This window comes from Branchiostoma belcheri, unplaced genomic scaffold (genome assembly GCF_001625305.1).
Source record: "Branchiostoma belcheri isolate BF01 breed outbred unplaced genomic scaffold, Haploidv18h27 scaffold30, whole genome shotgun sequence".
Taxonomy (NCBI): Eukaryota; Metazoa; Chordata; class Leptocardii; order Amphioxiformes; family Branchiostomatidae; genus Branchiostoma; species Branchiostoma belcheri.
This window is the reverse complement of record NW_017803910.1, coordinates 2,594,690-2,611,830: the sequence shown is the minus strand read 5'-3', so window position 1 is coordinate 2,611,830 and position 17,141 is coordinate 2,594,690. Positions and strand designations below refer to the sequence as shown.

General features: G+C 39.9%; 1 protein-coding gene across 1 annotated transcript in view; it reads right to left on the bottom strand.

Moving 5' to 3' along the window:
* The window catches only part of LOC109474200 (nebulin-like), a 176,816-nt gene that overhangs the window by 41,050 nt on the left and 118,625 nt on the right, over window positions 1-17,141 (bottom strand). Inside the window, 25 exon segments of the mRNA XM_019774455.1 lie at window positions 54-158; window positions 443-547; window positions 778-993; window positions 1,677-1,778; window positions 2,238-2,348; window positions 3,779-3,889; window positions 4,459-4,566; window positions 4,905-5,222; window positions 5,654-5,755; window positions 6,174-6,278; window positions 7,631-7,735; window positions 8,033-8,143; window positions 8,681-8,785; window positions 9,277-9,504; window positions 9,785-9,883; window positions 11,496-11,597; window positions 12,008-12,118; window positions 12,507-12,614; window positions 12,849-12,950; window positions 13,537-13,764; window positions 14,880-14,972; window positions 15,403-15,507; window positions 15,943-16,053; window positions 16,447-16,554; window positions 16,756-16,860. Coding sequence (XP_019630014.1) covers window positions 54-158; window positions 443-547; window positions 778-993; window positions 1,677-1,778; window positions 2,238-2,348; window positions 3,779-3,889; window positions 4,459-4,566; window positions 4,905-5,222; window positions 5,654-5,755; window positions 6,174-6,278; window positions 7,631-7,735; window positions 8,033-8,143; window positions 8,681-8,785; window positions 9,277-9,504; window positions 9,785-9,883; window positions 11,496-11,597; window positions 12,008-12,118; window positions 12,507-12,614; window positions 12,849-12,950; window positions 13,537-13,764; window positions 14,880-14,972; window positions 15,403-15,507; window positions 15,943-16,053; window positions 16,447-16,554; window positions 16,756-16,860 — 3,204 coding nt within the window.

Sequence of the window (17,141 nt, the reverse complement as noted above, 5' to 3'; positions counted from 1 at the left end):
ATTTGAGAACAAAGCAACTTTAATTAATGGATGACACTAAATATCTGCCATACCTCGCTGGTGAGCTTGTTGGCTTTCTGTGCTGTTTCGTACAGAGGTGTTTGGGCCACCATGGAGTATTTGCCTCTGTCCTTGTTGTACTCCTCCTTGTATTTGTTCTGAAAGTGCAAAGAAAACATTGCAATCATCTGTTGAATTTACAATATACATGCAAGTACATAGGTCATGGGGATAAAGTTCTACATTGTACAGTAACAGTGAAAGAAGTCTGATATGATACTACATTCTATAGTATACTAATATGTACAGGTCCAACTCCTACTTGATTTTTAAGACAGTTGTACATGTAAGAACAGATGGAGCTGATAATTATACATGATTTATCAAGTTGTTTAATGAACTGAACAATATTTGTGACACATTGTTTCCAAGCAGCTCTCACCTCACTGGTGATGTCATGGACCTCCTTGGCAAAGTTTATGTCGGGTGTGTCAGGCAGCTGTGTGTACTTGTGCTTCTCCAGTTCTGCACGCTCCTTGTACATTTGCTGTGGGGAGCAAGCACAACATTTATCATTTAAGAAATAAATCAAGAATATGAATTTCTCTTTACTATTCAAGTATTCAAAGTGAGGAATTTACTTAACACATGACCCAAAAGAATGCTTCAGAATCTATTGCTATTATACAAGTGACAATCCTCCGTAACAGTAAAATGTGCTTCATCTTATGTAGATCACCAAGAAACAAGGCTTAAAGACAAAACCCCACCCCTCACCTCGCTCTGTGTCCTGGACAGCTCTGCCATGCGCAGGTTCTCGGGTGTGTAGGGGTACTGTGTGCAGGCGATGGTGTGCAGACGTCTGGCCTCATCCTTGTACACCACATCGCTCATGTCCAGGACCTTCTTGTGGTGAGCGCTGGCCGGAGTCTCGTTCACCTCCCGGAACGGCTTTCCAATCATCTCGCTCTTGGCGTCCGCTCCGTAGTACAGCTGGGGAGACAGGAAAAAAATTAGCAAAGTGACTACCTATTTGTAAGGAAAACCTGGCCACTGATGTACAGTCAAATCTCTGCCAGTGACCAGTACCACCTGGCCAATGTGACAACAATTAGGTGGTCCCTTAGGTATTTTTTCCTTTATGACAGGCCCTAAAAATACTGTCTATAGTGACTGCCTGTCCACACAGACCAGATTGGACAGACCTGAAGTGAAAGAACACTCTACTGTATGCCTTTTGTTTGGATTGTCATATACATATTTGTCTTTGGAAGGTTTTCAGGACCAAGGACAGAGCCAATGCCATGGTATACCATACATGATTACATGCGGAAACCATAAAACACTCAATATCAGTAAATTATGTTGTGCCCTTTGTTTGGATAGTTATGTTGCCATTGGAAGGTGTTCAGCACCAAGGACAGAGCAAATCCCATGATATACTCTCAGGCCAGCGTATATGACTACATGTAGATACATATAAAACACTCAATATTAGTCAATTATGTTCTGCCTTCTGTTTTAATAGTTATGTTGCCATTGGAAGCACCAAGGATAGAGCCAATGCAATAATATACGCTCATAGCACTATAAAATTACTAGATTATATGTGCATACATATAAAATACCCAATATCAGTCGATAAAATGGTGCCTTTGCAATGTGGCTAGACTTACCGTGCTCTGGTTTTTGTACGTGTTGATGGCCCTCTGTGTATCTGGGGTGTCCAGCACCGTCGCATACTTGGCCAGGTCCTTCAGAGCCTTGGGGTACTTCACCTGTGGGGAACATGACATAAATGTTACTATATTAAACAATAAACCTAGTAGATTTATAATCTCACTGACTTTAAAGCATTGTTCTTGTCACACTTTCATAGCGTTGCCTATCCTGGGCAAGTGGGTTTTCATGAAGAGGACCAGAAGTATTGTGACAGTCTAAAATTCTGCCCATTGTCTATAGTATTGGACCTTTTGTTTTACATCAAATTGCACCGCAACATAGATGACTTTTCATTCTATATCTTTCATGTTCACATGGGTGTATTTTTGGTAGAAGCTACAGATACACGTGGCTATTTATGTTTTTCTCCCCTTACAGATATCTAACTGCACCTACTAATGAAACATTCAGGCTCTTACATGTACTTTCAGACATGGTAGATAACGTAATGTTGTTGTTACATTGAAAGCTTAAAAAAAAGGTACAACATTTCCAGAAAAAAAGTGATGTCTTACCGCACTCTGTATCTTCTCCATCTTCTTAACATGTCTGTTCTGAGGAGTGTCGGCAGTCGGGGTGTAGCCTTTGCCTTCACGGATCTTCTTAAGGTCCACTCCATACTTAAGCTACACAAGAAAATGCATCAAAAACACAATTAGACTTCTAGAAAGGAGAGGCAGAAGAAAAGGAAAGTTTGAAAAGAAACAGAAATGGTGTGGAAATGTTTCGAGTTTGGGTAGTTGTGTGTGAAAAGCAGCAACCCTGAAAATAAAGACCTTTTAGTCAGGCTGTGGGGAGGGGTGCATAGATTAATGATCAGCTCTGATAATTTAAAAAAAAGATAAATGAAAAAGGATAAGTTATTGCAGGGTGTTCTGGCTGGGAAGGAAAACTGTGAGCAAAATTGCTATGCTGGCAGGGAAAAGAATTACAAGAGCATGATAAGGTGATCAGAAGTCAGAATATAAGGGAAAGCTGTGTAGGGTCTTATATAAGGGAAAAATCAGAAAGGGGAAAATGAGATTAAAGCTGCTGTGGAGCATGAGTATGATGAAAATTAATATTTAAACTGTAATGAAGGATAAATTCCTGTAATGTTTAGCTGGGAGGGAGGCAGCAAGTTAAAGGAAAAGATAAAGGGGTGTTGCTTAATATATACAAAGCATGGAATGAATAGCACCGAAAAAGGATACTGTCTTGGAACACACTGAAATAGAAAAGCAGCACAAACATGTTTTAAAGCTGTAAAATGCAAATAGTCGACAAGTTAGCAAGGAGAGGATTGCGAAAGGATACCGTTCAGTGATGGAGTAATGGGAAAGGTGGGGAGGGCAGCAAGGGAAAGATGGTTTGATGGCAAAATCTGGAAAACAAAAGTGAACACAGCAGATGGAGAGTTATAAAGCAGGCTAGCGTATGAAAAACTCGGGGATATTATGTCTGGAGTTTGGCCCAAGTAAATATGATAAGTCTTAAAAGATGGGGTAAGAAGTCTGATGTAGATTTGAGTTTTGCCATAGAAATGATGCAAGATGAAGTTAAACTTCAGTTGTAAGGGCTAGTTTACCCACCAAAAAGGTATAAGTCAGCAGGGGGATGTTATAAGCATTTGGGAAGATAAAACTCATCATGAAACATAGCTTTTGGAAAGGCTTTGAAAACCTGGAACTGAGATTAAGCAAGAGATAAGAGCTGCAGTTATGGAGAGGGGGCTTAAACCACAAGAATTGTAAAGCTATTATGGGGAGGGGGGCATTTTGTTAACCACCCAAAATGATGTAACTTTGGGGGAGGGGGAGTGGTTTGGTAACCCCAAAAATGTTGCAGTTGAAATTGGAGGGGGAAGTCAGGTAACCACAATGTATATTCCAGCTGTATATTCCAGCTGTAAAGTTATATTATGGGGAGGGGTGCAGGGACAGCTTGGTATTCACAAACATGGCTCAGTCATTATGGGAAGTGGGGCATACAGTCATACTAACCACCAAGAATGGTGCGACTATTTTAGGGAGTGGGGAGGGGGGCAGTTTGGTAACCACCATGACAAACCACCGACCTCGCTGGAAGCATCCCCTGCCTCCTTGTTCCTTTGGTACAGCGGCGTCTCCGCGTAGTTGGAAACACCTTTTCCCTTGATGTTCTGTCTGTAGTCACCCATATAATTGTCCTGCAAAAAAATTTGAAAAGTCAACATCTTATTCTATATAGTATAAAGCTAGAAAAAAATAAATGTATGTAAGTACCCGACTGTTGTTCACCTGTGCAAAATTTAAGACAGATTTCTGCCTATAGAGTTCATGTACAGAATTGTCTACTAGAGCTGTGATTGGAAGTATAAAAGTTACAAGAATCTAGTTTTTATTTGAAGCGTGCTGAGATGAAAGATTTTTCATCAATACTTGGACAATTAAGAGTCTAGGCCATTTGCCTACATTTTAGATACAATTGTCCCTTGGTTCAAATCCTGGAATGGACATAATACTCTTTTGTATGCCTTTTGTTTGTCATTGGAAGGAGTTCAGCACCAAGGACAGAGCCAACACTATAAGACCAGCATACATGATTACATGTGGATACATATAAAACAGTCAATATCAATTATGTTGTGCCTTTTGTTTTGATTGTTCAGTTCATTACTTGCCATTAGAAGGCGTTCAGCACCAAGGACAGGGCAGTTCAGATCATTATACACGTGTATGTTAAAAATGTTTTAAAGAAATTATGTGCATTACGTACATCACATGTAGCTGCTGCAACTTCTCTCATTCTCCTGTACAGTTGTGTATCTGCAACGTTGAACTTGGGTTTTTTCTTCAACTCTTCATACTTCTCCCTGTACTTGAACTGTAAAAGGAAAAAATCCAGTTGAAAATTAGTCCTATCGACTCTACTCAATATGGCTCTTTTTTCAGTAATTTACTTTGACATTACACAGTAAAATGGATGGATTCAACTGAGTGCAGATTCTTGTATCTTACTATCGTAGACATACAAACATTTATGTCTAAGCCACGATAACGTTCGATATGGACCGTATGATAAGCAGTATTACACAGGTAGGATCACCCTCCAGCCTTTAGATGATCTGAGTTGCGGTCGGGCTGGTACCTTGGGTGATGGAGAATACACCGTGTACTAAACTGTTTACTAGCAAACTTGCATGGACTTAGACGGTTACATACCCCGCTGTGTCTGACAGCGTTCTCCTTGGCCAGTTTGAGTTCGGGGCTGTCTGGGACGGGGTGGTACTCGTGTTTGGTCATCTCGTACTTATTCTTGTAGAGCACGTCACTGAACTTGCGCAGGTTGTCCTCGTGGCGCTCCATGTCGGGGGTGTAGGGGTACTGTGTGCAGGCCACGTGCCACAGGTGCTGCGCCTCGTCCTTGTAGAACGTGTCGCTGGTGATCTCCCGCAGGCTCTTGACGCGACGGTTGACGGGATTGTCCACCTCTGTGTAGGCCTTTCCTTTGAGTTCACGGCCCTGCTCCTGGTACCAGAGCTGTGGATAAAGTAATCAATCAATCAATCAATCAATCAATCAATCAATCAATCAATCAATCAATCAATCAATCAATCAATCATCTTACATGCTTCCAAGAAAGAACTCAAACCCAAAGAAAGGTGATTGTATACTATAGCAGGGCTTAGAATAGTCATATGTCTTGTTCCACTTGTTACCATTGTCACCATTTTTAGCTTGCACTGTCTGTATGTACAATCATGTACACTTTTAACACATGTTGCAATTAGCCCTCAGGCATGAACTTGCAAGACATTGCAAGATGTGTAAATTGTCTACAATAATTATAGTAACTGTTAAGGTTACTTTATCATAACAATGAAGTACGCCAAATTTTACAGATAAGAAAAGTATCTTATTGGAGAGAGGTTGAGAAAAACTAAAGAGTTCACTTTTAAATTAGTACTTACGTCACTCTGGATCTTCTGAGCATCATCAGCACGCTTGTTGGATGGGGTGTCCTTCACAGGGTGGTACTTGTCCAAATCTGGCTTGGCTGTCTGGTACGCTTTCTGTTAATTTTTTTTACATTTGAAATGGGAAGGGGGGGTTGCAAAGTTAACATCAATGAAAACAGTGTGACATACATGTACTTCAACCACATAAACTCACTGCTTTGTGAGCTACAGGTAAAGAAATCTTGAGCCACTACTCTTTCAAAAAACATATTGAAGATGGCTAAACATAGTGACAAAATTCCAACAAATCTATAAGTCTTACAAAACTCTATTTAGCTTTTAGGTACTAGATAGTTATGTTTAGTCAAAGCTACAAAGCTATTTAGACCATTCATTGATAACTACTACAATCATGTCTCCTTCAGAAACATTGAGAATATATATATACATGTAATATATGATGTATTCATAAACTACCACAGACAGTGAGGCAAAGGGCTGCATGTGAGAGGATAACTGAGAAGTCACGTACATCAGGAGTGAACTTGGCCACCTTCCTGTGCCGCCGGTACTCGGGTGTGTCTGAGGAGGTCTTGTACTGATGCTTCCTCTCCTTGTCCTTCGCTTCATACTCAGACTGTGGGTGTAACAAGGTTAGAGCACAGACAAACTACAGAGGTGCCTCAGGTGGGCAATTCTTATCTCATTGTAACGTAACAGGGCTCTCTCTAGCATCTATCCTTCCATCATTGGGAGGAATTTTGCTGGACATGTATAGGCAAAGATAAAAAATCTTCAATACATATTCCTCAGGTTGTTTGTAGCACCACAAAACATTTACAAAATTAAGATAAGACCTTTTGAAATTGGCATCTGAGCTCACAAAATGTGGAAATAGGTTGCAGTGTTTAAAAAAAGTTTATCAGGTTCAGAATTTGTCCTTAGATTCTTTGATGCTTTGATAAAGTTACATAATTTGGTGCTTTGCTACATCGCGTGGTGATTAGAAACATAGTTTGGTGCTTTGAATCATCACATCATTTTGGTGCTTTACTCTATCATCATTGCTAAGAAGACAGAGAAAAAATTAGACCTGGAGAGAGTCCTGCACTTAACACAAACTACAGAATGATACAGCTGGGAAAATGATTGGACACCGTACAACAGGAAAACAAAAACAGGATTGCGCAAAGGGCTGGGCAGGATCTGAGGAAGAGCAGTGCTGTAAAACAAAGGTAGCAAGGATCTATGCAGTGTAGCTTTGGTAACAAAGAATGGAGGGATCAAAAGGAAAAAATAAATGGAATGAAAGAAAATATAAGCACAGGTAGGACAGCAGGTAGCCAGGGTCGATGCAAAGCCATAGCAACAAAGAAGGGACAACAGCAAAACATAAGAAGGCAGCAAGACAGTTTTACAAGCAAAACAGGGATAAAACAGGTACAAAAGCGTAAGGGAAAGCTTAACATGTACAATGTAATATACAAAGCAGGAAGATGGAAAGGACTGCAACAGCCAGGAACTTATAATTGCAAGGAGGGCAGCAAGAAAACGGGCGAAAACATAAATGATGAATGTATGCCATAATAAGCAAGTAACACAGGGTAATGTACAGAGCAACACTTACATGATATCACATGTTCAACATATTGGACACATATATTATGATAGAAACCACATGACATGATTAATTGTAACAGTAACATGACATAAATTTTGATAGTTTCGAAGGTAACAACAGTTACTGTAGCACTAATTGCAATGACATACAAATGTATACAGAAATTGAACACATTGAAAGACACTTGAGTCACAATTAAAACAGGATGCAATTTACAACAATCCAAAGTGCTTTGGTCACAGTGATCTTTTAAATGAATAAAAACACAGAATATGGAAACACAGCACACTGCATTAGACAAGGATGTCACTGGAAGGTTTAGATTTTTGAAGAAAAGAAGGGGAGAGCTACATGTGTTAGGGTGTTACCTGGCTACTGATCTTCTGAGCTTCCTGTTGGCGTGTGTACTCGGGCGTCTGTGTGACATCGATGCTCTTGCCAAGCAGCTTCTTAGCCTCTCCCTTGTAGACATTCTGTACATGGTAAAACAACAACAGGAAAGTCATCCAATCAGTAAGCTTCAGCACCAAGGACAGAGCTAACACTGTCAGACCAGCATGTACATGATTACATGTGGATACATAATATTCACTCAATATCAGTGAATTATGTGGAGCTTTTTTGTTTGGATTGTTCAGTTCATTACTTGTCATTGGAAGGCGTTCAGCACCAAGGACAGGGCACGTTCAGATTAACATACACGTGTGCATGTGTAAAAGCTTTAAAGAAATCATAGAGAACATATAAATGGTAGGAAATGTTGAACTTACGTCGCTGTTCTGGGCTGTGACCCTCTTCATCCTCTGGTACAGCGGCATGTCGGGCGTCAGCTGGTATCCCTTTCCTCTCAACTCCTTCATGTAACGTTCCTGGTACTTCAGCTGTGTCACAAGGAAGAAAGAAAAAAATTTTAAAAAACGATCTCCAACAACTGAAAGCTAACCTTCCACTGGTCATGATAGAGAAGACAGACAGAAAGGAAAGTGATCTTGATCCAGTTTTAGCTCACTGATGAGCTACTCTCCCACTGGTCATGACAGAGAATACAGAATGCTATGTACAGAATTTACAGGTTCATTGTACTAGGGAAATTCCCCTAGCTCTTTTCAACAAGAACAATGAACAGCCAAACATAGTTTAACACTATGGCCTTTACAGTAGTGTGTAGTATTTTGGGTGAATGACAACAGCCGGGATTTGAACTCCCAACATTTTGGTACAGAGGCAGGCTTTCTAACCACTTGACTACACATGCTAGAAAGTAGTGGTGCAGCTCTTAACTATACAGTCAAACTTGTCACTTACTAGTAGCCAGTTTTGGTGACCATGACAATTAAGAGTTGAGGCATGCATGACATGTATAAATCATACATGAAGAAAGGTCTAAAACATAAAAACAAAAAATGTGACAAACTTACATCACTCTGAACGATGTTCATCTTATTGAGGCGTTCGAACTCAGGGGTGTCTGGGTACAGGTGGAAATCTCCACGTGTCTCCAAAGCCTTCATTCTGTAGTCAGCCTGAAAACAGAGTCATATTTCCTCCGTGAATAATTAAATTTTCATCAAGTTGGCAAGAGACTGTATAAGAAGGTTCTTCCACAATAATCAAGTCTGTAAGGAAAGCAATCGCAGATGCAAACTGAAGCTAGAATAGGATATATTCAAACAATCGTTCACCAGCATCTGTATTTTATTCTATTGATTCCAGACTACTACACAGACTTTACTACAGTCAAACCTGTACCAGCGACCACCTGCATACATGGCCCAACTGGCCAATGTGACCAATTTCTAGTGGTTCCCTAGATAATTTTTCCCTTGCCACAAACAATTACAAAACCTATCCACATTGACCAGTTTTTTGCAGTCTGCAGTTTTGGCAAGGGAAGCAACCGGAGGAGCAAACTGAAGCTAGAATACGATGGATTTAATCAATCATAGATTTATCTGTTTATTTTTATCTTATTCTATAGATTCCATGCTACTAAATAGCGTACTTTACTACTTACATCGCTGTAGAGATCCTGAAGTCGCCAGAATCGCTCCATCTCGGGAGTCAGAGGGAACTGCGAGCAGCATTTCTCGTTGATCTCCTTGGCCTCCTCCTTGTAGATGGTGTCGCTGGACAGCTCCTTCAGGCTCTTGAGACGGTTGGACTCGGGCGTGTCCACCGGAGTGAAGCGCTTCCCCCTGTACCTGTTCCTGACTGTGCCTGCATCGTGCTTCTCATACGGCAGCTGTGTTACCAACAGAGGACATTTGTTTAATATTTGATCGATCTCAATTTAGCTTGTACAGAATATCTAGTAATATGTATACAACTCTTTACCCCCATCACAGTTCCAACTTTGTTTCAATTGTAAACACCACTTAGCTTTCTTACAAATTGATAGTAGATTTGGCATACTGTAACAGTTATAGAACATGAAGCCTATTTTAGTCATTGTCAAACCTTTAGTGACATCCGTTTTCCTTAGTTATAGAAAAGAAAAAGACAAAAAATCAGTTGAGACTTACGTAGCCCTGGATCTGTTCCATGTGTTGAGCATGTTTCACAGCTACAGTGTCGGCGATGGGGATGTACTTCTCTGTGTTCTTGTCCTTCTGGTACTTCAGCTATGGGGGAAAAGGGGTTGGACCAAATCCAAGGTGAATATCAAAATGTTATATCATGTAAAACTATGTACATTTCAGAAATTTCATCAGGTTGGTAGAGCATAGGATGTTGGGATTTTCTTGTTTCGATGTCAATTGGACACCTTTCTCAGAGCTTCTAACTGGAGTACTGCTTCTTGCCACCTACTTTGGATAACATATAGAGGTGAGAAGCATTACTCCAGTCAAAAGCTCTGAGGAAGGTGTCTGACAGACATCAAAACATGAGCAAAGTAAGAGAAGCACTCGTTGTGTATAAGAAAATACCAATATCCTACATGTATGTCATACATTAATGTACAAAAAAAGGTTAGAAGTTAGAAGAAAAATACACAGGAAAGATCTACTGTAACACTTCAAACCTGTCATGTGGCTGTCACCTGTCCTGTTACAAAGTTGGCACATAACATTATCTGTTCTTTGCAGTGAATTGCTCGCAAAATGCTGCTTTCCCTTCGTTTAAAGCAGTCCTAAAATCCGTTTTGCTGCAATAGATTACTTTAAAGGTAAAAGGGTTTCTAGGGGTAGTGCATTAAAGATGACGCACAATTCTCTGCGCTCATAATGCATCGCAGTAAAGGCATAGTATGATTTACTGCTGTTGCTATGATAGTACGAAGCAGTTCAATTATGAATTCGCTTAAGCTTAACAGCAAAAAGGCGTGCAGGGTTGGCGCATTGCATGTTTAAGGCACATGTAGCTGTTGCATAGTAAAAAATGGTGGCTGTAGCTACAACGCAGTAGGCAAAATGTCTCCAGTCAAGAGGTTGTCTCAATTCAAAAGTCGCCAATCGCGCAAAACAGTTCCCACAAAAAAGCCACAATGAAGCAGAAAATGAGAAGCACAATTGGGAAAATATACAAAAGTTGTAAAATTGGCATCCCCAAAAAACCTATCTACAGTACTGCATTCTGCATGTTATAATAATTATCTAATACCTGTACAATGTTTATTTCATACATTATTCAATAAATCTTCAAGCTGCTATAGAACTGATGCAAAGTATTGAAATGAAATAACAGATCACTACAGATTTCTGAACTTAATTGATTAGGCAAAATTTAACAGCAAAAGTGCAAATTGGATCTTAGTTACAGCCATTTACATGAACCAATACTTGAAAAATCTGAAGGATCTTACAAAAACATGTCAGTACAACTATACCCAGGACTGCAAAAGCAGCTAATACAGTTAAAAATAGCAGCTTTTTTACAACAATGAGGCAGCAGAAGCATACATGTACATGTAGGTGAAGGGGGAGGAAAAAACAAAGAACTTCTACCAGTACATGTTATCCCATAATAAATGGATGACATTCCTAATAAATACATTTTGTACTTCACAAGAAAGCTCTATACATGGAAAGATATACATTGTATATACATCATTTACAATTGGAGATATATATTCTACAAAAGGACCTGAAAGACCTGGAAGCCATGGCTAAGAACCATGCAGACTAGAAAAAAGCTTGCTGCCCTATGTACTACTAGGCACTGGATCTTAAATCTAAGCGATGCATGGGTATATCAACATAACAGTGACAACACTCTTTTCCCTTGAGGCTGTACCTCACTAGCGATGTCGCCTGCCTTCCGAATCCTCTTCAGATCTGGTGTGTCCACAGGAATCTTAAAGTTGTGTCTATTTTCTGGGAACTTGTTGTACAAGTACTGGAAAATCAAAAAGTACATGTAAAAGAGATCAGTAACTGTTGTGAATATAGTAAGATCATTATTATCGTATTTAGTATACAGAACAATTTTGAATCTTCTTCAAATTTTACAAGATTTAGGATATGTTGATGAAGGTAGTGGTAACAATGAGTACACAAGCAACTGAATAGAGTTTGAAAAGGGTCAGATGTTTCAGGTACATGTCCTCTACCTTTTGTCAGTGACTGAAAGATACCTATTAGTTGAGTTACTTTGGAACCCGGTACTCAAAGTTGCTTGAATAACTGTTACCTTCAAGTTGGCTTAACTGATACATTGAATTCTCTTATGTTCAATTACAAATTTATGCAAACACATAACACAACCACAAAGAATTTCATTAGACTGTATTATGAGTGCATACATACCGGGCTCTGGTTGTCTGTGTTCTCCCTCTGCATTTTGTACAGTGGGCTCTCGTGTACGTTCTTGTAATTCTTCTCCCTCATCTCAGTCAGAGCCGCCCTGCTGTAGTGGTCCTAAAACACACAGAAGAAAAAACATTTTGTTTCATGTCTTACTAAGGTCTCTACATATACACTACACTACTTTCTATCAGATGCATCTATGTTTCAGATGTGTATGATTACTACAGTATGTCCCATATTAGCCTATGTACAGTATTTACAGGTTCATTGTCCATTGTACAAGGTAAATTTCCCTAACTCTTTTCGACAAGCACAATGGACAGTGGACCACAGTTTAACGTCCCATCCTAAGGACTGCAAGCCATTCCAGTAGCTGCATGATGGCTGAGCTACAACAGCCAGGATTTGAACTCCCAACCTTTTGGTCCTGAGGCAGGGTCGCTAACTACTGGACTATGCATGCTACTACTGTAATGAATGAAAACAAAATCCAACCTACCGGGCTGGCATCCAAAGCAGCTTGTACCAAAGTCTTGTACAACGGAGTGTCTGTGACCTTGAAGTACCCTTTCCCTCGTGCCTTCTCATACGCCTCCTTATACACAAGCTGTAAGAAAGAAATATGTAAGAGTCCTGGATGTCAATATGAACAATACAAAACACTATGAAGGAGAAATACAAAATGTATGTTGATCATTGTTGCCTTTGGTAATTTCAAAGACATCCTTTGTAAAAAAAAATATTCTTCATATATAGTACATGTTAATTCAGCCTCAGTTTTTGAATGCAATGTGAGTAAGAAATGCACTAGATAAGCTAATGCAAGAAGAATAGGACTCACATCACTCTGCATTTTGTCAGCATCCACAACCCTCTTGATCTCCGGGCAGTCTGGGAAGAGGTGGTACTGACGTGCTTCATCCACCAACTTCTGGTACAGCGCCTGCGATAGGAGGGAAAGATATACTGATTGAATGATATTATTGCTTTTGGAGTCGTTTTGCACCTACAGCCAAACCCTAGCAAATTCTAAGATATACTACTGTAACAGTACCAGACTGAGAGTGTTTGTTTCGTCCAAGATTTACTATACAAACAGAAAGCCTTTGTTTTTGTTCCTTTTCTAAATACTGTAAGAAAAAGGTTTAAACTAACTTAAAGGCAAATCAACACTGGTACTATGCACAAGTCCATTTTTACCTTGTCATACAGATCTTTTAGCATCTCCAAGAAATTTCATGAGTCAAGTATGCCTTCAGTTATCACATTGAAAGTTCTACATTAACGTTGTCACATTTTAACCTAGTAATACATATTGTCCAACTTTTTTTTCAACGATTTTTTTTCTTTAAAGATAAAGAAAACTGTAGATTTGCTTGTTGTTTAGCACATATTTGTCTCTGCCTGCTCCCTGTGTCGTCACGTGACGTTGGTTACCCCGGCAACAGACCCCCTCAGTTCAACATTCATGACAACATTTTTATGTCTAAAGATCTAAACTAAATCAGTAAATGATGCCACATTTTTACCTTGTCATACAGTTCTTTCAGTTTCTCAAGTCTCTCCATCTCCACAGTCCAGGGATACTGGGTGCAGCACTTCTCCAGAATCTCCTTGGCCTCTTCCTTGTAGATGCTATCGCTAGCCAGCTCCCGCAGGCTCTTAAACCTCCTGGACTCGGGCGTGTCCAGTGGAGTGAAGCGCTGGCCTCGGTACACAGACCGTAAAGTGCCCGCATCGCGATTGCTGTATGGCAGCTGTGTTTTCCGGATGAAACGGACATTGCAGTGACCACAGTTGAGCAAAGTTGCGAGGGGAAAAGGGGTGCCAGTTCAGCGATGTTGCAGGGGAAGGAAAGCCAGACAACATGAAGATAGGATTTTCTGTTGCCAATATGTCGCAAGCATAACTTCCATGGGTACAAGCACACAGGGAGAAAGGTTTTCGCACGAAATGTGGAAAGAACAATTAAAAGCTGTGAATCTTTGGGGAGCAAGGAAATGTTGAAATAGGATTTTTTGTAAGGAAATGTTGAAATAGGATGTCGCAAGCATTAACTAACTGGGATACTGAGAGAAAAAGACTGGTTTTGCAAAAATGCCAAAAAAGCTCTATGGGAAAATGACTTACCAGCAGTGGTGCAGCAAAAGTAAGCAAGACAATGCAGAAGTACAACTCTTTTCTGATATGTCGCAAGCACAACCACAGAGGATACAGGGGGAGGATTTGTTCAACTTAAGCGCAAATTTCTCTATGGGAAGAGGACTTAAAGACTGTGAATCAGCAAAAATGTGGGTAAAACACAAAACTCTGGGAAGCCAGAGGTTGGAATTTTGTTGGGATATGCTGTAAGCATACATGTAACTGCAGGGAACACAAGAAGGGAGGGTTTTGCATAGATGACAAATTGCAGAGGCACAAATATGCGACAAAGCCAAGGAAATAGATCACATAAATGACTACTGAAGAATAAAACCCTAGAAAGGCTTTGAATTTATAGCATAGCTGGGACGTTTTTCTTCTCACTACCTACAGCATATCAAATGTGTACCGCAACCAACCAATCAGCACCAAGGACATAGCTCGTACAAAATGTGTTAAACACTTTTTTTTTGCTTTCAGAGTAAACTTTTGACATGAATGTAACCGCTGTAGGAGTGAGAAGATGGTAAAAGAGACTTTGCTGGGGAGGCTTACAAAGCTTACATGATACAGGAGCCTTATGAGCAGCAACTTTTACAGAAAGTTTAACTTTGCCACTAGGTTCCAAGCTTACAGCATTTATTATGTGTACACTCGCAAAAAGCCAGCAAAAATTTCGCGCAACAACAGGAGCGGGGATTGCGGCTGTTGCTACAAGGAGAATACATACATCGCTGTGCAGTTTGCCTGTTTCCTTGGCATGGATATTGGCGGGCGTGTCGGCCACAGTTTCGTACGAGTCGCATTTCTGCTTGTACAATCGCTGCGGGGATAAAAGTACAAGGTGATATGTTCTGACTCACAGAAGGTAACATAGAATCAACGTTATGTGCCAACTTTGCAATCACACAGTTACAGACACATTAGAAATTGTGATCTTTTGTGTTTCCAGTAGGGTAAATTGTTAAAGTTGTTGAGAAGTACAATTTAACAACTCTTGTGAATTATTGTGTCAATTTTACAAGGATATTTCACATCATGCACCAATATTGTCACAATAACATCAATGATGTAACAACCACGTTATTAGCAAATGATAGTACTGCTGCTAGAGGGAAACACAACGATTTGATTAAGGACAAAAAGTATGATGCTGAAATACACTTCACCTTCATCTATGAACATAATTCTGAAATAACACTGATTTACATGAAAATGAGATTGAATGTTTGGTGTAAACAATGAGGCAGTACCTGGCTAGCCAGAACTCCGCCCTTCTTGGCTCTCTTGATGTCGGGTGTGTCTGCTACTGTCTTGTAGTTGATCTTCTCTTTCTCATACTGGTCCCTATACTTGGTCTGCAAAAAGGAAAGAAGTCATGTAAGCTCATTGACAGAACATAACATTTTGTCATTTTTAATCGTAACAATTTGTAAGACAGTGCATATGACTATTTTTTTAGTGTAGTGCAGCACTTTCCATAGTGTTTTAGAAAATGAAATACAACATGCAGTATCTAAATAAATTCCTTCAATTACTACTGTAACACTAACAGGGATATAACAAATTCTGGCACTGATTTCGATGCATAAAAGTTAACTTCAAACTTTGCAGGTGGGGGCATGTCCCCAAACTTTCCTAGAACTGTCACTCCTTTATTTGGCACTCCACACGATTTTATGTGAAACGAAATTGAGATGATGAAAACAATATTCAGGCTGAGGCTAGGACAGGAACCATAATGAATGTGAATTAAAAAGAGCACAGATATACAAATCATTTTGTATTCATACCATGCTGGCCATGTCGGTGTCATCTTTAAGAGTCCTGTACAGCGGGGACTCGTGGAAGTTCTTATAACTCAACTTCTGCATCTCATCATGAGCATCCTTCTTGTACACAGCCTGTACAAGGTGACCAGGAGAGAATTACTTGCAAATATCAAAAAGATTTATTCATATGAATTATAGGGACTTAGTCAGAAGTCTTATGCAATACAGCAAACATACTGAGTACAATATTGTGTCAGCTCTTAGTCATGAACAAGCAATGGCTAAAATAAACTTCTAACAGTCTGAATCTATACATGACAAGTACATGGTTGATAAGGATTTGTTTGTTTACCTCAAATTCCCAGTCCTATTCAGTATCTAAAACCTAACTGTTCCCATTTCCATTGTATTTCATATGTGAATTACATGTACAAGGGTTAGCAGACCACCAACTTGTCAAATATAGATGAATAGTTAAAACAACTGTTTAAGAAATAGTTAAAGGTAGAACTCTTGAAGACCTACGTCTGTAATCTTGGCAGCTTCAATCTGGCTGCGGTAGACTGGGGTGATGTGCTGCGGGAAGTTGCCCTTGCCTCTCATCTCATTCTCATATGCCTCCTTGTACTTCAGCTGTTGAGAAAGAGACAAAAAATCCACAAACAGTTCAACGCAATTTTGTTATTTCATTGGAATTGCAACATCAGTAGGCTAGAAAGGCAGCAATGGCTGATATTAGGCACAATGGATTAACAAATCATACACATACAACTAAATAATGAATTTACATAATCTTATACACAGCAAACGTTTGAGGAGCAAATAGAAACGTACATCGCTGTAGAGCATGGCCATTGCCAGGGTACGTTTGATGTCCGGTGCATCTGGGTAGACATGGAAGTTGCCACGCTCCTCCTCATAGTGCTTCCTATACCGTTTCTGCAAAGACAAAGCAGGTTTGAAAAATTGCTCACTGAGTCACATATATTATCTGCATAACATGAAGTGGTGAATTGCTCATTCATTGACTTGAGTTGAACAGCAGAAAATCTGGGTAAGTTCAATTCTACCAACACAGAACTCTCAAGCTGAAACATGATTGTACAAGCACGTCGGCAGAACGTACTGCGCCTGCGCAGAACCCCGTATTTTCACGTTTTTCGTTGGGTTTTTGGTCAACGTTGCATTAGAATTTTGCCTGTTGCAGAGGATATTCTTTC